Source organism: Bubalus kerabau, chromosome 3 (genome assembly GCF_029407905.1).
Source record: "Bubalus kerabau isolate K-KA32 ecotype Philippines breed swamp buffalo chromosome 3, PCC_UOA_SB_1v2, whole genome shotgun sequence".
Lineage (NCBI taxonomy): Eukaryota > Metazoa > Chordata > Mammalia > Artiodactyla > Bovidae > Bubalus > Bubalus kerabau.
In genome coordinates this window covers 2,877,742-2,899,012 of record NC_073626.1, presented here as the reverse complement: position 1 = coordinate 2,899,012, position 21,271 = coordinate 2,877,742, and the positions used below count along the sequence as shown (strand labels likewise).

Genomic DNA, 21,271 nt, shown 5'->3' with positions numbered 1-21,271 from the left:
TCGCGCTAAGGTCTCGGGGCCGCCGCGCTGGGGGCCTGCGTGTGTATTGCAGGATGTCCACAGCATCCACGGCCTCGACCCACTCAGTCCAGAGCCCCCCTCCGCAGTGGTGAGCCCCGAAAACGTTCCCAGACTCAGTGACCGCTTTCAAGGTCCAAAATCACTTCACATTCTTTATTCAAATTAGGACTTTGGGTTCAGCACTTTTTTTCAAGTGTAGCACATACAGAAATATCACCATAGCAGCAGAGAAGCTCACAGAAAACTTCCTCCAAATTCCTTAGAACTGAAAAGACATTTTCAAACCACAAAGATATAATCATCCTTTTAAAAATCGAGGAGAAACACAGGGGCTGGGTTCGGACTACAGTAGTTCTGAGTTTAAACAGTATCAGAATCACGCTCACAGAAACCTGTTACTCAAGCCAGACTTTCCACCAGGCACATTTCTCAGGCAAATGTCAAAATGAAGGTTAATGAGGTTACTTTCTCTCACATTATTAGCAGGGACTGTTGCAGAATTCCTCACAAGCACATTAAAGTATCCTGTCTGGGAGGCTGGGCGACAAGGACCACTCGGGCCCCCATAGCTCCAGCTTGGGAGGGCAGGCTCTGTGTGCCCCCCACACACACAGCCCCGGCCGTCTTGGACCCTGAGACATGCCCCCACTCCTCTGTGAGTCAGAGCTGTCCGGAGCAGCCTCCCTTGAGAGCTCAGGGCTTCCAGATACCCCAGGGTGAGCTGTGTTGCCTTTTCAGACCCTGAAGGAATGATGTGGGTAGTTGCTGACATCGCAGTGGCCACAGATTCAACCACACCGGGCTGAAGTCAGACCATCGCTCACACAAGGGAGCCCCTATGCTGAAGCAGGGTCCCGCTACCGGACCGTCCCCAGCCTCCGCGGTCACGTACAGGTAACGGGTCACAGGTGTCTGTCCTACAGAGAATGGCGCCGATGGCTTTAGAAACCCTTGGCTTAACAGACTCATCCCTGGGGTCTCCTGAGCCGCCTGCACGCTGTCGGGTCAAGGCCCCAGAGCCCTGCCCTGGTCTTCACAGCAGCCTGCAGCCCACCGTGCCCAGGCCAGGATCTCGGGGCAGGGAGGCCCCGCCACCTGCGGGCCCAGGCCCCACGTGGCACGTCCTCTCCCCGGCACCAGCTCCTGGCTCCGGGTTGGCGGGTCATGCAGGGCCGGGCAACCCCCAGCCTCGGAACCGAAGGCCTCGCAGGCCATTCTGAAAGTGTTTCCCCGGCCAGAAAAATTAGTCTTTCAGGGCAGTCACATCAGTACAGAAATTCCATTTTTTTTGTTGTTGTTAATCTTTTAAGATATTTATTTATGGATTTGGCCACGTCTTAGCTGAGAGATTCAGGGTCTTTACTTGTGGCATGTGAGCTCTAGTTCCCTGGCCAGGGATCGAACCCCAGCCCCTGCATTAGGAGCACAGGGTCTGAGTACCTGGACCACCAGGGACGTCCCCAGAAAGTCATTAAAAATGACACAAAAAAAAACCCAGCAAAGCCTCAAATGCCATTAACAGAAGCACCTCTGGTTCAGACGCTCTGGGATGGGAAAATAAGCAAGGGAATCCCAGATCTAAATGTGGGCTGGTTTTGTTTTTTCCAAAAGAACATATTCTCCTCAACTAGGCTGAAAAGGACATACAAAATGGAATTCTCTAAGCCATTTAAAGTGGTTCTGAATGTAAATGCACATTTCTTTTTATGTAATGTAAAAATCAGACAAAACCTAACTTCCTACAAGAGATATCACCTGTTTCTCCCAGTTCAGTTATGAAAAATGCCGATTCAGCTGCATCCTAACAACCTCCTGATGTCAGGAGTTCTTCTCCCAGAGCCGTCCCTGGAGGCGCTGTACCCACAAACACCGTAGAGCCCTGCCCTTTAAGGACCATGAATTTCCCACCACCGTGAACTTCTCACATGCTCAGGTGGGTGTTTTCTCAACAGAACACGTGTAGCTGTTTCTAGAAAGGCCTTCTGCAGGACTGCGCAGGAATTCTTCAACCTGGAGGTTAAATGTTTCAAGCTCAGTTCACCAAACACCTGCTTTCAGTCTTTACTCCATTCAGAGTTTCAGACCGAGTTTCCCATTTCTGGACACATTAGGAGGCTGCTGGTTCTCCTTCAGCAATGACTTGAGTTAACAAGTTTCAGAGAACCTGAGCAGTGCCAGCAGTACCAATGGGAGGGGTAATTACACAAGTCTGATTTCTCCAAAATGTCTGGAAGTGTCTCTACAGCATCTTTGCTTTCCCAGAGATGTTTGTGTGTCTAAAGATTTCCGGGTTGAAATGGCTCTGAACTCCTGACGTCGTAACTTCCGCTCTTCTATTAGATTCACCAGGTACGTCTCACTGTCACACCTTAACAGCGAGTCCTTGATCTTTGCCATCTCCCCGCAGCCCAAAGGTGACTCATTTCTGTCTTTACCAAAAATGTGTCTGTTCACAGAGGGTGAAGCCAAAGAACTAACTCTACAGGATGCAAATACTACATCAAAAAGATTCAAAGGGCTTTCAGTCCTAGTGAGCCTAAAGTTAGAGTGTTTACCTGTCCAGCCACCAGCCTGGGAGGCTGAAAGGACCACGCAGGGCTGCGTCCTGACAGCCCGCTGATCAGCAGAAGGGAGCCTGGAAGAGGACGTGGAGACACGGCAGGTCACCTGGTGGAGCGTGTCCATCCATCACCAGTCCCGAGGAGAAGCAGGGTTGGCCTCTGCCAAAGGGGCTTCAGGCACCGGCCCGCTTACTGATAGTAAGGCCAGGATGGCCCTGCAGGAGGAGAGGAGGGTCACTGGGCTGGGCCCAGTTTCCGCTCAGCCCCTTGCCTCTGTGACTGCGCAAAGCACACCCCCCATGCTGGCAGACCGTCCAGGCCTGGCGTCGTGGGGGCTGGCCGGGCAAAGCTGGACTGCAAACAGCCCACTGTTTGTCAGGGCTGCCTGCTAGGCTACAGCACGCACGGTGCCCCCTTTAACCTACAAACCTGTCCCATGATGTGAGCCAGAAATGCACCCCAGTACCGTGACGTCACACAAGAGCAGAACTCCCATTTCTTCCCGAAGGCTGTTCCTTGCGCTCCTGACAAAGTACACATGACATAGGTCACAATACCCTACGTGGCTCCAAGCCACATGCTCCTAAGAAACAAGCAGCTGAGTGAGGGAATGAGAAATCTGAGCAGACTAAAACATGTAAACACCTCTGTGCCAGAGAGCATAAACATGGGAAACTCATAAAATGATTCGCCAGGAGTCCAAAACAGACCTCCAGAAATTAAACAAGCAGCGGGCTCTGCGTGGCTCAAACCCACAGCATCGCCCAGGAAGCCCTCCCCCTGGTCAGGGCAGGAGGGGTGCGGCAGGCGGGGGCGTGGCCAGGTGGGAAATCACAGCACACCCGTACGGAGACGGTCCCCCAGGCCCTGCAGCCGGACTCTGGATGACCACTGCCACCGCCCCTGCTGCAGGACGGCTCCCGAGCCATGGTCCTGGCACCCGCACAGAGCTGCCCGGTGTCTCCAGAGCTCGGCCAGCTTCCAGGTCCAGCGGCCACACCCGCTGGGCCACTTTATCATTATAAAGTATTTTCTTATAAGCACATGTGAATTAGGTCATCCACATGACCATTTTTTAAAGTCCGCTTTACTCCAACTGTAACTTGTAATTCATTAACTTCTGATGGCTTTCCACTCATAAATCAGTATTTAAACTTTTTCCATGATCAGTTTACCTTTGGCAAACACTGCCAGAGTCAAAAAGGATATTTTACAAACCAGAGTTCAAACTAAATATTTCTATAGCTTGAGACATCCCATTTTGAGGCATGAAAATATCTGGCAGTTTTTTGTGGCTTGACGTTAATTCCGAGGGGTGCCATAGGTCATGGAGAAGGCAATGGCACCCCACTCCAGTACTCTTGCCTGGAAAATCCCATGGACGGAGGAGCCTGGGAGGCTGCAGTCCATGGGGTCGCTAAGAGTCCTACACGACTGAGCGACTTCACTTTCACTTTTCACTTTCATGCATTGGAGAGGGAAATGGCAACCCACTCCAGTGTTCTTGCCTGGAGAATCCCAGGGACGGGGGAGCCTGGTGGGCTGCCGTCTATGGGGTCGCACAGAGTCGGACACGACTGAAGCAACTTAGCAGCAGCAGCAGCATAGGTCAGCTGTCTTGACTTTCTATTATTTCTTTTTTTCTTCTTCTTTTTTTCCCCTGCGGCAGAGGGGATCTTAGTTCCTCAGCCAGGGATCAAACCCTCATTCCCTGCATTCTTAACCACTGGGCCACCAGGGAGGGAAGTCCCTCTGCTATTTCTTAGAAGAAGCAGATGGAGTCCCCTCCCCAGTATAGGAATAATTGTACTTATTCCTATAAGTGTACTAAGATACTTATTTGGTGTCTTAGTGTTTATTGTAATCAACCAAGATTACCAAGAGTAAGGCAACCAGTTTTACCTTTACCCAAAGGAGGTTTATGTCAAGTGACAAATTTTTACTAAAAGTTTAAGTGCTTTGTTAAGTATAACTCTCAACATACAGTTAAAAAAAAAAAAAATACTACTTCTCTAGAGCAGGGGTTGGCAGACTTTCTCTAACGGGCCAGACAGTAAATATTTTAGAATTTGCCATAAGGTCTCTGTTGCATCTACTCAGCTCTGCACTTGTAGCAGGAAGATGATTGTGGATAACATATACATGAATGTGCATGGCTGTGTTCCTACAAACCTGTACTGACAGGCACGGAAATTTGAATTCTGTACACTTCTTATGTGTCACAAAAATAGTATTCTTTTGAATTCTTCCAACTATTTAAAAATGTAAAAGACATTCTTAGCTCTCAGGACCTACAAGAACAGCCTTCAGGCTGCATTTGGCCCATGGGCTGTAGGTTGCCTACCCTGCTTCTTAGAAAGCAGCAGTGAAACCACCGGTCCCTGAAGATTAGCATTGCAAACGGAGCTGACTATACCAGCCATGTGCCCGAACACGTGAAAACCAAAGACAGATTACCAAGGGATGACAGAGATTTGAAGAAGTCGAGTCCTCAGGAGGCTCACTGGCTCTGGTCGTGCATGGCCACCTTATCCTGGCATCCACGGCCATCAGCAGTGAATGAAGACCACCAACCAGACTGGTGCCCATAGCCGTAGCCTGTGCCCAGTGGGTTCAGAGCAGGATCTTCTTGGTGGGCAGGCTTCATCCTTCAAGTCACCACTCCCCACTGTGGCTCCAGGAGGCACAGAAAGCTCTTTCCTTCCCTCTTCTCCCGCCGGGGAGTCCAGCCACTGAGAGGCCAGCTTCTCTGACTGCTGATGGCCCAGAAGTCCAGCAGCGACCGTGTGCTTTGCCTGCACAAAGGAGCTGGAGGCCGGGACCGGCTCTGGCGGCTCACAGCCAAGGCCTGACGATCACGCTGGCATTTCAACTCACCAAGCATCTTCTTCTGCCCGGGGAAAGAACGACTTATACGAAACATTTTTAAGAACACTCTAGCCCACTATGGATGCAGCAGCATCCGCTGAAGATGGCCCAACTGCCAAGGCCTCCCAAACTGCCGGGAGCTGAAATATCAAGTAGCAAACATGCTGCTGCTACTGCTGCTGCTAAGTCGCTTCAGTTGTGTCCGACTCTGTGTGACCCCATAGACGGCAGCCCACCAGGCTCCCCCGTCCCTGGGATTCTCCAGGCAAGAGCACTGGAGTGGGTTGCCATTTCCTTCTCCAATGCATGAAAGTGGAAAGTGAAAGTGAAGTCGCTCAGTGTGTAGGACTCTTAGCGACCCCATGGACTGCAGCCTCCCAGGCTCCTCCGTCCATGGGATTTTCCAGGCAAGAGTACTGGAGTGGGGTGGCCTTAAATTTTCAAAAGGATATCTGTATGCAAGCGCAAACACTTCCCAGATCCCAATTAAGAGAAAAGGCAGCGACTACGGGAAGGCTCCCGCGGACCCACTATCCATGCCAGCCCTCCGTGCCATGCTTCCACCTCTCCCTGAGAGCTGAGGGGGCGTCCACAGTTAAAAAGAAATCCCAAAGATTTGCAGCCTCGTTCAAGAGTCTTTTATTCGTGGAGAAAATCACTGCTCGGAATCTTGAGGACTTCTTCCCATTCGATGCGGGGCGAGAATTCCAAAGGCCAAAGCGGCTGGGAAGGCAGGGCGCTTGGCTCCGGCTCCGTGCTTGCTGGCAGGATCTGTCTGGGTGCCAAGGAGCTTGCACTGAGGGCCTCCCTCTCCCCGGGGGCACGATGCCCGACTGCCTGGGCGCCGCACGCCATCAGCGCAGCCCCGCGGGCTCAGAGCGCGTCGGGCGGGCGCCCCGAGCGCAGCGTGTAGTTAGCCCCCGCGTTGTTGTCCCAGTACTCGCCCTGGGCGCAGCGGTAGCAGATGGCGAAGTGGACGGCGAGGCCCGGAGCGTCCGCGTCCTCCCCCTCCTTGGGCAGCAGGCCCGGGGGCAGGGACAGCGCGAAATGGAAGCGCTCGGCGTCGAGCTCCCCCTCGGCGTCCCCTGGCTCCCCCGACGGCGCGTCCGGCGGCAGAGGCTTCCCCGGCTCGGGCCGCAGCTCGGCCGGCACGTCCAGGAAGGAGCGCCACTCGGTGAAGGTGTAGCGCACGGCCACGGTGCGCGGCCCGGGGCAGCCCAGCACCCGGCCCGAGCCGGTCACCTCCGCGCCGCCGGGCGCCGCGCACTGCACGCGCTCCAGGTACACGCGCTGTCTCCGCAGGCGCGCGGCCGCGGCGCTCGGCCCAGGCAGTTCGAAAAGGGGCTGCAGCCCGGGCGGCGGCGGCGCGCGGTGGGGCGCGGCCACCACCGCGGCCAGCAGGCTGGGGAGCCCCTCCAGGTCCTCGGCGCGCGCCGGGAAGCTGCGCAGACGGGAGAGCACGGCGGGCGGCACCTGCGGCTCCTCGGCCTCGCTGAAGTGCTTCACGCGGGCCAGGCTCAGCCCCAGCGCGTCTGCGAACTGAACCCGCTTCTTGCACTTGGCGCAGCAGTCGCCCGGACCGAGCGGCGCGTCCTCGGCCGCCTCGCCGCCCTCCGGCCCCGGGGCAGGCGGCTGACGCTGCCGCAGGACCTGGGCCGCCTGCAAGATCGTGTCGGCGGGCAGCAAGAAGGAGCGCGCGCGGCGGCGGCTCTCCAGCTGCGCCTCCTGCTCCCGCGGGGTGGCCCGCTCCTGCGAGGACCCACGCTCGGCGTCGGGTCTCGGGGCCGCCGCCACGCAGCCGCCCTCCATGAGGGGCGCTCCCGCGGCGGGCGGCTCCCCGGCTGCCCAGGGCTCTTCCGAGGGCGCCGGTTCCGATGCCTCCGCACTTAGCAGCACCCCTCGAGGCTCCATGACGCCCTGGCCCGGGACTTGTCCTCAGGACACTTGACGCCTGGGGAGGTGCAGAGAGAGCGCAGCGCCCGCCTCGGTCCGAGAGGAAAAGGCAGGTCCAGTTGGGAGGCTCGGGGTTTGGCCGCGGGGCCCGGAGCGGGGTGGGAGGAGGGCGCGGGCCGGGCGCGGCCGCAGGGACTGGAGCCGGCCCGCGGAGAGGGCGCGCCCAAGGGGCGCGGAATCCGGGCGGGCTGGGTCTCCGGCTCACCCAGTCCTGCCCCCCGAGCCCCGAAGTTAGCGCGCGCTCAGCTCGGTCGTCCTTCTCACCGCGAGGTCGGCCCAGCGGGTCCGGACGGGTCCGCCCTCCCGAGGGTCGCGGCGCGGTCTCCCGCGCGTTGTCGCAGCGGCCGAGAAGGCGCAAAACTCGCCGGCGGGGCAGCTGGGCGGCGGCGGGCCTCGCGAATCGGCTTCTCCTTTCTCCCCAAGTTTCATGCGCTCAGAAGCGGGCCCGGCCCGGCGCGATCGCCCCACGGGCGCCTGTGGACCCGGACCAGGTCCGGGCCGGAGGCTGCGCGGGGCCGGGGACCAGGCGGGGGCCGCTTCCGAGCGCCTCCGGAGGCCATTCGCGCGGGGCCCGGGCGCACGTCCCGCCCCGCCCCTCTCCCCGCCCGCCGCGCTCGGCCGGAGCAGGGGGACCTGGGTCACTGCCCGGCCTCCTGGAGCGGGGCCCGCCGCGCGTCCCGGCCTTCCCAGGGATGCGAACCGAGGCGGGGAGGGGTGCTGGGGGTGCTGCCCAAAGCGTCTTCTGGTTGGTTTCGCTTTGTTTCCTTTTTAAGGCGAACTTTGGCTGCCTGTAGGTCGGAGTTTCCCAAGCGTCGGCTCTCGTCTGTCACCTGGCCGGGGTGTGCGAGCTCAGGACTGGGCCCACCCTAGGGTTCCAGTCTGTAGGCCCGGGGTGGGGCCGCAAAGTATTTCTCTCAGGAACATGCATGAGCTCCTTCGTGGCCTCCCACGCTGGCGTGGAACGCCTTGATTGCCTGTCAACCTGGGGACTTACAAGAGGCCCCAGACATACCTGGCGTGTCTATCTATTGAAACAAAGACAAGATTTGGGGAAGATCATTGTTTTTACATTTACCCAAACGCTGACATAGGGCTTCCCTCATGGCTCAGTTGGTAAATCATCTGCCTGCAATCCAGGAGACGAGTTTGAATTCTGGATCAGGAAGGTTCCCTGGAGAAGGAAATGGCAACCCACTCCAATATTCTTGCCTGGAGAATCCCATGGACAGAGGAAGGAGCCTGGCGGGCTACAGTCCACGGATCGCAAGAGTTGGACACGACTTAGCGACTAAACCACCACCACCACCACTAAACGCTGACATGCTAGGGAGTGAAATACAAAGTCTTCAAACTATCTTAAAGATCAGATACAACTTCTCAGAGACTTTGAGGCTGTGGAGACCCTCCTGGGCTTCTGCTTCATCAGCCCTTCCCCGCCACCCCTCCACCACCACCACCGCCTTCCACCCCCACCAGCACCCCACCCCTCCTCCAGGGCGGCAGGAGGAAGGCAGAACTTAAGGGGGCCTGGCTGTCAGGGCCTGTGGGCTGGTCCAGCTGTCCTGTCCCACTCTTTGGTGGGAATGTGGGGTGCTCTGGTATATGGGAGGAGGTCGGGGTTAACCAGAAAGTCAGGGAAGTAGATATAGAAGAAGGCGGCTCCGACCCCATTAGGGAGGCCAGGAGCCTTGGTGAGGGAGGGGAGTGGGGTTAACAGGAGGGACCCTGGGAGGAACGTTTCAGCCACGTCGAGGGGTGGGGGGCGCCTGCGAAAGTGGCCGCAGGCGGGGTCCCCTTCCAGGATCCTTAAGGCAGCCTCTGACTACCGTAGCGGCCTGGGCCTGGGTGCCCAACACCGGGCCCCTGTGTTCCTGTCTCAGCCCTCCTCCACACGGCCCCTTCTGGGGGAGGCCGACCCCTCTCTCCTCCAGAACAGCACCTGTCTCGTCCAGGAGGAGCCCCCTCCCTGCCCAGACGGGCTCAGGAATGAGCGATGTAGGATGTGCGGTGGGCATCTGAGAGGCAGCAGCCAAGGGAAGTGTCCTTTCTCCCTAGAGGAGACGGACGCTGAGGTCACGGCCGCCTTGCCACGGCCGCAGTGGGGCAGTTTCTGCACGTGGGAAACGCAGGGCCCTGTAGGCCATCGTGTGCTCCAGCTGCTAAGGGGATGTTTCCAGAGAAGGCTGCTGGCATTCTAGGCAGGACAGTTCTTTGTTGTGACCATCTGCTGCAAACTAAGGGCTTTCATTCCAGGAGGCCCACCCTCCAAATGTTGTTAGCAGCCACAGCAATCGTGCCCCAGTTTGCAGACACCCCAGCTGCGGGTGGTGTGACCCCACTGTCACTGAGAACCAAGAGCTCATGGACCACCTCCCACATGGAGTGAAATGCCACCTTCTGGTTCAGTTAGCGTGATGGAGCTTTCTGCCTCTTGTAGACCAGTGTCCTAAGAGGAAGGCATTTTTATTCATTTGTTTAGCTGCACCGGGTCTCCGTGTGGGATCTTGCGTTGTGGCATGTGTTAGACCAGGGGGTCTAACCTGGGCCCCCTGCATTGGGAGTTCACTTCTGCAAACCCTCAGCATCATTGCCTGCTTCCCCGGGATGGCCTCTTACCAAGTCCTGCCCTGGCTCGTTCTGACTTGTTTCCAAGTTTTATCTCCAGTTAGCACATCTCTGCTTGCAGAGCAGGGACTGTGTCTAACTGGTCTTTTTTACTTTCCCAGGATGTAGAATTGGAGGCGTGGTCTGAACTAAAGACCCGGGAGACAGGATAGCCAAGTTTAAACTTCAGTACCGCCTTTTCTGCAGGTTCTGTGACCTCTCTGAGCTGTGGTCTCACCTGTAAAGTGTACCATGTACACACCCACTTGAAGAAGCAAAGCCTGAGACATGCTCTGCAAAAAGCCCACGGCCTCGGTGCACAATGACTGTTTTCTGTTATTACCTGCCCGCACAGCGTGTTCATCCATTAATTCACCGTATGTTTATTGCATGCCTGCTCCGTGCCAGACACTTCTAGGTACTGGGAACACAGCACTCAACAAAATGTGAGTCTCTGCCTCCTGGGAGCTCACATTCTAGCATCAGGATGGGAGAGAAACAACACACACATGAATAAAGTATGCAGCATCCCTGTAATGATGCCTGTGGGAAATATGGGCTTCCCTGGTGGCTCAGTGGCAAAGAATCTACTTGTCAGTTCAGGAGATGCAAGTTCAATTCCTGGGCCAGGAAGATCCCCTGGAGAAGGAAATGGCAACCCACTTCCATATTCTTGCCTGGGAAATCCCATGGACAGAGGAGCCTGGTGGGCTACAGCCCACGGGGTCACAAAGAGTTGGGACACGACTGAGTGACTAAACAATAGGAAATACAAAGCCCTGCAGAGAGCAGAGACTCCTTAGGCGAGTTGACTGAGTCTAGTTCTCTCCCCTACCCTCCCATCCCCCACTTTCTCTTAGTCCCAACATCCCGTTTCCAATGAGATTGTATAATGTGGGGCCCAAACTCTGAAGACAGGCACTGTAGACGTCATGCACCGGCCCAGGGTGCAGGCCTGGAAAGGGCAGCTGCACGGGAGAACAGAGCCCACACGACATCCCGCCCGTGACCTGGGGAGATACCGCGGGTGGTTTGAGGTGCGTCTTCCTCTCAGGAGCAGGCTTGTACTGCCAAGTTTGCATTCCTCGGGGATCAATGCTCGCTGCCCTGTGAGGTCAGGACAGTCTACAGCGGACCGGGCCGTGTGGGGTGAGGGGCTGGGAGGCGCGGGCTGGCCCGAGTTTCTGACCCCGGGCGCCGGCCTCCAGCCGTGTGGCCTGGCCTCGTGTTTCTGCTGCAGAAGCTGTTTACCTCTCCTCCGCTCCCTCCGGACTCTGACATCCCAGAGTCCGGCGTGGATCTCCCTCGCGTGTGGGCCAAGAGACAGCAGCACCACAGGGCAAATGCCTGCTTGTCAACAGGCCCGGGGTTGACCAAAGGCCCGCGGTTGACCAAAGGCCCGCAGTTGACCAAAGGCCCGGGGTTGGGAGGTAGGCGCCCACGCCTAGAGCAAAGCGGAAGATGGGGACGTGGGGTCTTTTTCAAAGGGAAGAATGAGGGTTAGAGCGTCTGCTTACACTGTGATCTATGTAGGCTTCTCCTGAGATGTTAAATGTGCGAAAGCCAATTTGTTCCTGCATTCCCATAGCCAAGCATGAACATATTAGTTCATACAAATTTTAAACCTTCATATTAGACTGTGTTGCCATTTCCTTCTCCAGGGGATCTTCCTGACCCAGGGATCGAACCCGGGTCTCCTGCACTGCAGGCAGATTCTTTACCAACTGAGCTACAAGGGAAGCCCTCCCCTCTTGTCGGGTCCTACTTCCGTCATGGGCTATTGTTACTTTCCCAGTGAAAAACAGTTAATGGAAAGTCAAGGAAAACAAGGTGGGAGCAGGAATTTTTACCTTGAATAAACCTAAAAGAAATTAAAGTAGAAAAAAAGGAAAACAGACAGCAGACATTTGAAGCAATTTGATATACTCAAATAGTGCGGAGACACGGAACTGTAAAACTAAGTGTAACACATCAAACAAGAGTAATAACAGGACTTCCCTGGTGGCTTCCCTGGTGGCTCGGGCAGTAAAGAACCCGCCTGCTGATGGAAGAGACACGGGTTTGATCCCTGGCCTGGGAAGATCCCACGTGCCGCAGCGCAACTAAGCCCGTGTGCCCCAACTACTGAGCCTGTGCTCTGGAGCCCGGAGCCACAACTACTGAGCCCCCAGCCCTAGAGCCTGTGCTCCGCAGCACGAGAAGCCATGGAAATGAGAAGCCTGCACACCGCAACTAGAGAGTAACCCCCACCGGCCACACCTAGAAAAAGCCCCTGCAGCATAGAAGCACTGATGCTTTTGAACTGTGGTGTTGGAAATCAGTCCTGAATATTCACTGGAAGGACTAATGCTGAAGCTGAAACTCCAATACTTTGGCCATCTTATGAGAAGAGCCGACTCATTGGAAAAGACCCTGATGCTGGGAGGGATTGGGGGTAGGAGGAGAAGGGGGCAACAGAAGATGAGATGGTTGGATGGCATCACCGACTCAATGGACATGGGTTTGGGTGGACTCTGGGAGTTGGTGATGGACAGGGAGGCCTGGCGTGCTGCAGTCCATGGGGTCGCAAAGAGTCGGACATGACTGAATGACTGAACTGAGCATAGAAGACCCAGCACAGCCAATAAATAATTAAAAAAAAAAAAAAGAATGATAACAGTAATGGACTGAGACAGAGAGAGGAAGAGGTAACAGCTGGAGGCAGACAGCTCAGGGTCCCCAGTGGAGGCCACAGCTTGGACCCAAGGTGCCCACAAATCCCCCACCAGGGATGCCTAGAAGCTGAGCTACTCAGAGCCCCGGCAAGGCCCAGAAACAGAAAAAGGCGAGACCAGAGGGAGTCCAGGCTAGGGGCAGGACCTTGTCCAGGCCAGCTCTCCCTGGCCCCGGGGCTGGGCTGGGGGAACAGGGCTGAGTGTAGGGTGTGAACTAAAGGCGGGGTCCTTAGACTGCATCCCCACAGAGGGTTGTGAGCTGTGGGTCTGGGCAGAGAGCTGGCAGCATCCAAGACCACTCGTGCAGGACCTGTTTCCAGTGCTGACCCCGCAGGGCCAAGAGAAGTGTGGCTCCAGGCTTCTCCCTGGACTCCAGCCTCCTCCGCTCTGCAGGCAGAGAGCCCGGTCAGACTCTTCAGGGGCATGAACTCCGAGGCAGACCTGGACCTTAGAAAACTGGAACCACAATAGAGGAGTCGTGGAGCTTCCCTGGTGGCCCAGTGGCTAAGACTCCACACTCCAGGGCAGGGATCCCAAGCTTGACTCCGGGTCAGGGAACTAGATCCCTCGTGCCGCAGCTAAGACCCCGTGCAGCCAAATAAATAAATAACTATTTTTTGAAAAGGAGTCATAATTGCATTGGAGCCTAATGTAGGGGAGCAAGTCCCTGAAACCTCTGAATGGAGACAAGGAGGGCATCAGGCAGCACCCCTGGGTCTCCCGCACCGACCTCTTTGGTGCCAAGGTTGGGACAGAGGGCAAATGGGGAGGTGCAGGGAGGCTGGGGAGGCTGGAGCTGCCCCTTTGGGTTAAAGCACGTGCCAGGCTCTCAGTTACCGTGGGCTGGACAGCAGGGTCACTGAGCATTCGGCTCCTGGGATGTTATGTCAAAACTATCTTCAGAGCGAAATTAAGATATCACTTGCCTTTTCCACTTTGCAGACATCTGCACTGCACAGAAGCAGTAGTGAGTAAAACCGTGCCCACGTCATTTAAGAATATCCTGGATAAACCATTAAAAATTATACTATTAAGTCTCAACACTGAGTCCCTGACCTTAATATCCAATGTGACAAAATAGGCCACACGCAAAAAGCCCTTCTACTCCTGACACGCGATGACTGCTCTGGGGAAGGGCACCCAGGAGATTGTTGTGAGCTGAGCCAGAAGCTTTTTTTTTTTTCATGAAACATCATTTCTACTTAAAGGAATGATGAATAAACCATGGACATTCACATTCGGGTGTGGAATAGACATTTTCTTTAAAATTACTGAAGCAAATCTCTGACTTCAAGGGAAGCAACTGGAAGAATGCGTTGCCAATCCTGAAATCTGAACTTTGAAGGAAAAATGGTAATTTGAAATGCCTGCATCTACCGTGGGACCAACAGCTTCCCAGCACTGACAGGCTTCTCTGATGGGACTTTTGGTAGCGGGTGGTGACAGGTCGCCAGGTTTGGGAGATCTGCATTTCTCAGTAAATCTGAATTTTCCAAACAGCCCGTGTATGATGTCACATGTGGGGGCCACTGTGTATCAAACGGACGAACAATAGCGCAGGGAACTGCATTCAACAGAAATAATCTGTAACGGAAAAGAGTCTGAAACAGAACGGATAGATCTGAGGCATTTTGCTGTGCATCTGAAACTAACGCAGCACTGTAAATCAGCTGTCCTTCAATTTAAAAACGGTTTAAAGAAATCTTTTAAATTATCCCCGTAGGGCATCTCTGTGCTGGAAGTCAACCAGAGGGGAAAACTTAAGGTCTACTCAGGCCTCTTCTGAGCCTGCACCCTTGCCAAGGTATGTGCTGTGACTTTCTGATTGCTTTGTATATATGGTTTCTTTTGAATGTTTTGATCCTTTAATGTCTGACTCCCAAAAGGGGAAAAAGAAAAACTTAAAGGAGGGAAAAAAACAGAATCTAAAAATAAGCACCAGTTCTTTTTCGTAAGATTTTTTTAAAATGTATTTGGCTGCACCGGGTCATGGCTGCAACACTCAAGATCTCCCATCTTCACTGGGGCGGCTGGGATCTTCAGTAGCAGCAGACAGACTCTTTAGTTGTTAATCTTTGGTTATAGTTGTTCAGTCGCCAAGTCTTGTCTGACTCTTCGAGACCCCATGGACTGCAACACACCAGGCTTCCCTGTCTTTCACCATCTCCGGAGTTTGCCCAAGTTCGTGTCCATCGAGCTGGTGATGCCATCCAACCACCTCATCCTCTGTCGCCCTCTTCTTCTCCTGCCTTCACTCTTTCCCAGTATCAGGGTGTTTTCCAACAAGTCAGCTATTCGCATCAGGTGGCCAAAGTATAACCTAGTTCCCTACCAGGGATCAAACCCTGGCTCCCTGCATTGAGTCTTAGCCACTGGACCACCAAGGAAGTCCCAGGCACCAGCTCTTTAAATTTTCTGGAAGTTGTTTCTGCTGGAAGAGGCAGGGTATGTAACAAGGATGGTGAAGGTGGCAAAAATGCTGCCCATCTCTGGGTCTGCGGGCTTCCCTTATGGCTCAGCTGGTAAAGAATCCGCCTGTAATGCGGAAGACCTGGGTTCAATCCCTGGGTTGGGAAGATGCCCTGGAAAAGGGAAAGGCTACCCACTCCCATATTCTGGCCTGCAGAATTCCATGGACTGTATGGTCCATGGGGTCGCAAAGAGTCAGACATGACTGAGTGAGTTTTGCTTTCGCTTGCTCTGGGTCTGCTGATCAGAGCACAGAGCCCTGTTCATGGAGGGCGGGGTCCTTCTTGCCTCCTCTGGCCCCTGGCTCCTGCACGCTGCCTGTGGCCAGTTCTCCGAGCCTGCCTGCCCGGGGGCGGTGCTGCGGGCAAGTGCTGGGGCGGTAGGGAACGCTGCTGTGATAGGAGCTGAAATCGACCAAACTTGACAGGCATGAGAAATGGTCAGAAAGTGTGGTTTTCAGCCACCAGTTTCTTCCTTTATAATTTTATTACTTTGTTGTTGTTGCTTAAAAATATTGTATTGAGACAGCAATGGTTTACAACATTTTGAAAGTGAAAGGCACTCAGTCGTGTCCAACTCTTTGAGACCCCATGGACTATACAGTCCATGGAATTCTCCAGGCCAGAATACTGGAGTGGGTTGCCTCTCCCTTCTCCAGGGGATCTTCCCAACACAGGGATCAAACCCAGGTCTCCGGCATTACAGGCAGATCCTTTATCAGCTGAGCCACCAGGGAAGCCCAAGAATACTGGATATCTTATACATGTACAAATTTTTTTCTTTAAAAAAATGATGGTAAAAGAAGACTTCATGAATGAACTTGCCATCTTAACCTCTTTAAAGCCTGCAGTTCAGTGGCGTCAAGAACACCCACAGCGTTGAGCACCGTCACCAGGTGGACTCCCTCCATCTTCCCAAACTGAGACTCTTCATGAAACAGTGGCTCCTCCTTCCGTCCACTCCCCAGCCCCTGACAACAACCATTCTACTTCCGGCGTCCATGAATCTGATGAATCTAGGTGCTTCATATAAGTGGAATCATGCTATGACGGGCTTATCTCACTCAGCATAACATCTTCAACGTTCATCCACACTGTTGCCCATGTCAGAAGGTCCTTCCTTTTAAAGGCTGCATAATAGTCCAACGTGTGTTTGTTTATCTGCGTGTCCTCTGATGGACACCAGAGGTAGGTAGACAACCGGTTCCTTGAGCCGAGGTTAGACCTCACCGCTGAAATTGTTGGGGGATGACGTTGCTGAAGCAGAGCAGTGCACGCCTGTGTCAGAGCCCCCGAGTGCCACCGGGGCCTCCACTCTGCAGTCTGTGATACAGGCTGTGGGGGATGAGGGCCGAGAGAGATGAGGAAATACAGCTTCTCACAGATGTCTTCCTGGGTTTTAAGAAAAAAAAAATTCCTCTTTAAATTTTCCTCCCAGTTTGGACTGCTTTCAATCCTACTTTTACGGTGCTGTTGTTCAGTCTCCCAGTCGTGTCTGACTCTGCAACCCCATGGACTGCAGCATGCTCGGCTTCCCTGGCCTTCAGTATCTCCCAGAGTTTGCTCAAACTCATGTCCATTAAGTCAGTGATGCCATCCAACCATCTCATCTTCTGTCGCCTCCTTCTCCTCCTGCCCTCAATCTTTCCCAGCATCAGGGTCTTTTCAAATGAGTCAGCTCTTCGCATCAGGTGGCCAAAGTATTGGAGTTTCAGCTTCAACATCAGTCCTTCCAATGAATATTCAGGACTGATTTCCTTTAGGATGGACTGGTTGGATCTCCTTGAGTCCAAGGGACTCTCAAGAATCTTCTCCAACACCACAGCTCGAAAGCATCAATTCTTCGGTGCTCAGCTTTCTTCTTAGTCCAACTCTCACATCCATACATGACCACTGGAAAAACCATAGCCTTGACTAGCTGGACCTTTGTCGGCAAAATGACGTCTCTGCTTATTAATATTCTGTCTAGATTTGTTGTAGCTTTTCTTCTGAGGAGTAAGCGTCTTTTTACTTTTGTGGCTGCAGTCACTGTCCGCATTGATTTTGGAGCCCAAGAAAATAAAATCTGTCAGTTTCCGCTTTTTCTCCCTCTCTTGCCACGAGGCGATGGGGCCGGATGCCAGGATCTTAGTTTCCTGGATGTTGAGTTTTAAGCACTTTCATGTTAGCCTCTTACTTCTTGGAAGGTGACGCCATGCCAGGCCACCTGGGGACCCCGTGTTTATAAGGACTACATTGAATTGAGGTATGTGTTTTCATAAACTCTATCCAGTGACAAACTGGCTGCTATCCAGTTTTTATAGAAAAGCAGACAAAGCATCCCTGGCTTTCATGTTGTGGGAGGCGAGAAGGCTGGCATGGAATGCTCAGATTTCCTCTCCTTCCTGACCTCCTGTCCGATGTCAGGCTCCACGGAAAGTGGGCTCTGTTTTCTGAGCAAACATCTACATGATGCCAAACAAACTGGATGGAAAGCCAACAGCTAGCAGACAGCGGTTTGGTCTCTGGATGGCAGAAGGACCAGCGGGGGTAGCGTGGCTCAGTTCTCTGCTTTATCCTACAGACTTAAGACTTAACTGTCCAAAGACAGTTTCAGGCTTAAGAAGGGGAACTAGGGCTCTCAGCCAGAGGGATCTGGGCTTCTCTGTTTTGGAAAGCAGCAACGTCACGCCCAGTGTCACTTACTTCTGGCAGATGGGTGGACCGATGGATAACTTTGGGACAGGGGGCCTCGTGCCCGAGGCAGCACAAAGGGAAAGAAGAGCGGGCTGCCGAGGAAACACTGCGGCTCCCCCACACCCACACCCCACGCTAGTCCAAAATCACAGTCTTAGAAGCCTGCTACTTTTTATTTTTAACTCTGAGGGCATGGATTAGAGCCTTCAGTTCTGTCCCCAGAGGTTCCTGTCTGAGCCCGGACTCAGCAGAGACAGACAGGCTCCCTCCCGGCGGGAACACAGCTCCTTAATTGGCTTGAAAAGTGGCAGCTGGATCCCGCAGCGCTGCTGCTCCCAGGCTGGGTCGGCAGAGCCCCTCTGGGCGCTCTCTCTCGCGGGTCCCCTGTCTGTTCCTTCTCCATCGACTTCATTCCTGGGACCCTCCCCCAGCTTCCCTGAGAGCCTGGTCATGTGGCCGCTGCGTGCTGACAGCCTGGGGGCGGCACTTCCTGCCCGCGCCTGCGGGCAAGTCCTCGGGGAGAGAGTCCCCTCTGGTCCCTCTGCCCCCCGGGGCCCCGACGGGCAGCCCCCCGTCTGTTACCACCTCAGACGCAACGCTTGCGCCAGACTGTCTCTAGAGCGTTTATCCATCTGTCTTTTAACTGCTCCCTCTCCTGCCTCTCGGGGCTTCCCGTGGGCTTCCTGGGTGGCTCAGTTGGTAAAGAATCTGCCTGCAATGCTGGAGACTTGGGTTTGATTCCTGGGTTGGGAAGATCCCCTGGAGACGCAAATGGCAACCCATGGACAGAGGAGCCTGGAGGGCCACAGTCCATGGGGTCACAAGAGTCAGACACGACTTAGCACTATCTTTCTTTCTTTCTCCAGCCTCAGAGTTCCTTGCTGGGCTAACTGCCCAGCTTGGCCCCAGGCGTCTGTCCTGGGAGACTGGGGTGCACTGGGCCCCCGCATGGGTGGGAGCAGCTTCCTGGCTCCCGCTGGGAACAGCGAGGGCTTGGGTTGCCTTAGCCTCAGTTTCCCCTTCTGCCCATGAAAAGGGTTGGATTCAATCAATTTGTCCTCAAATTCTAGTTTTCTTTCAATGGTTTTATTCAAACTGGTTGACAAAAAATGTAGTCACAACCCGAAAGGAGAGAGTTAGTTGGTGGGACTGTTCAGGACTCCAAGCCCAGGAGAGGGCATCTCAGTATCTCTGAGAAAACTGCTCCAAAGAGGTGGGAAGGAGACTCAGGTGATATACAAGTTTGCAACAAAGGGAGCACGCAGTCTGAACATCAATGATCAGGTATCAAATTAAGGAATTTAGTGTCCTGTGTATGGGACGATGCAAGCCTCTGGGCTCACGGAACCTCATGCACCTCAGCTACTGGGGCCAAATCCTGCTTCCCGTCCACCTTAGGGACGGGCAGATGTGGCCGCCGGCTCCTTCGTGCTCCTCAGCAATCTCCTGACGGTGGGGGTGGGGTGGGGGCGGCAGCAGCCACTGGATCGCAGTTTGGGGGCCCTCATTCACACTTGGAGGCCAGAAATCCCCGACATTTCTTGCGGCATTTCTTGTTGATTGATATGGCAGGAGATCCTTTTGTTTCACAAAATAAAAATGTTGCAGGAAGGGGGACCCCTTCCAGGGCCCGAAACTGGGCTCTTGTCTAATACTCAGAAATTAATTGTCCGAGGAGACACATGTGCTGACAAAGCAAGAGATTTTATTGGAAAGGGCGCCCGGGCAGAGAGCAGGAGGGGAAGGGAACCCAGAAGAACAGCTCTGCCACGTGGCTCGCAATCTTGGGTTTTATGGTGATAGGATTAGTTTCCAGGTTGTCTTTAGCCAATCATTCTGACTCAGAGTTCTTACTGGTGGTGCGCGCCTTGTTCAGCCAAATGGATGCCAGAGAGAAGGATTCTGGGAGGTGGTCGGACACGTGGTGTCTCCTTTTGACCTTTCCCAAACTCTTCCGGTTGGTGGAGGCTTATTAGTTCTGTGTTCCTTACCAGGACCTCCTGTCGTAAAACAACTCATGCAAATGGTTACTATGGGGCCTGGCCAGGGTGGGTGGTTTCAATCAGTGTGCTTCCCCTAAGAAAAACACACCCTACGAGCCTTGTCCACTCAGCTCCATGCCCTGCATGCCCAGCAGACCCTGCTCCCAGGGGATCACGGAATGGGACTCTCCCCGAGACCCCTTTCAGCTCGTAGCAGGCTGGGCTCCTGTGGCTGGAGCTTTCAGGCAGGACCCCAGAGGAGGCGGCGGCCTGGCGGCTTCTGTCTGAGCTCCGGAGCAGAGGCTCGGGACAGGAAAGAAGCACCAATGGCAACTGCACATGCTGAGGGCCTGGAGCCTCAATTTGCCCAAGATCGTGTTGGGGAAACAACTCCAGGGGTGTTTGCAACCACCCAGGCCCACCCTGAGCTGTGAGGTTGGAGTGGTAGGCCCCATTGAGGTTTTTGCTGTCTTTTTTTTTCCCCAATGCAGCAAAAAGTGATAGGTTTTAAATACAGGCTCAGCATGATCTGAATTACACACTTGAAAGATGTACATTTTTGAAAGACTCTAGGACTTCCCTAGTGGTCCAGGGGCTAAGACTCATCACTCCCAATTCCAGGGCCTGGGTTCAACCCCTGGTTGGGGAAGTAAATCCCACATACCTTGCAGCATGGCCCCAAATTTTTTTTTTTAGTAAATTAAAAGACTCTAGTGTTAGGTTGAAGAGTAGATTGGGAGGATAAAGCCTAATATGGAGGAAAAACTGCAAATGTATGACCTTAATCACTAGTCTTACTGAGAGATGACAGGACACCCAAGAGAAGGGAACCTGTGTCCACACAGAACCTGGCACAGGAATGTCCAAGCAGCACCACCGTTCATAGTAGCCCCGCGGCGGAAGCAACCCTGATGGCCACCAGCTGACCCGTGAATAAACACAATATATGGGTTATCCACGAACCGAAACCTCAGTTAAACAGTCGGGCGACCAGCAGGGGGAGCTCTCACCCCTGCAAGGCCAGGCGGACACGTGGACAGTCTGGTGAGGACCAGCCAATGAGAAGCTGGGGCTCTGTGTACTAAGCCCACCCACCTTCCTCTTCCCTCTACAAAAACTGCTTTCCCTGCCCGCCGGGGCTTGTGCATGGCCACCAGGCTTGAAACCTGCAACCGCAATTTTCTCCTGATGTTGAGTAGACTCATCTTCGCTGGGAAATACCTGGCAGTCTTTCCACTTTTGGTCAACCTTTGGGTGGCCCGTCCGGGGTCCAGAGAAGACCCCCCCGGCCGCTGAGCAGATAGGTGCAGTTCCCATCCTGAGCTCATCGTCACTCACTGCTTTTCTTGAGGACCCTGGATTTTGAAGGTGTGTCTTTCTCCTGAGCCCCATCTCCTTCGAGTTTTAAAGCTCTCCAGGTTTTA

At 54.3% G+C, this 21,271-nt stretch overlaps 1 protein-coding gene across 1 annotated transcript; it reads right to left on the bottom strand.

Annotated features, from left to right (window-relative positions):
- Positions 1–4,274: 4,274 nt before the first annotated feature.
- PPP1R3G (protein phosphatase 1 regulatory subunit 3G) lies at positions 4,275–7,978 on the bottom strand. The gene has a single exon (XM_055574520.1). It carries the CDS (start codon positions 7,359–7,361, stop codon positions 6,324–6,326), a length of 1,038 nt encoding a protein of 345 aa, XP_055430495.1. The 5' UTR covers positions 7,362–7,978; the 3' UTR covers positions 4,275–6,323.
- Positions 7,979–21,271: the final 13,293 nt, after the last annotated feature.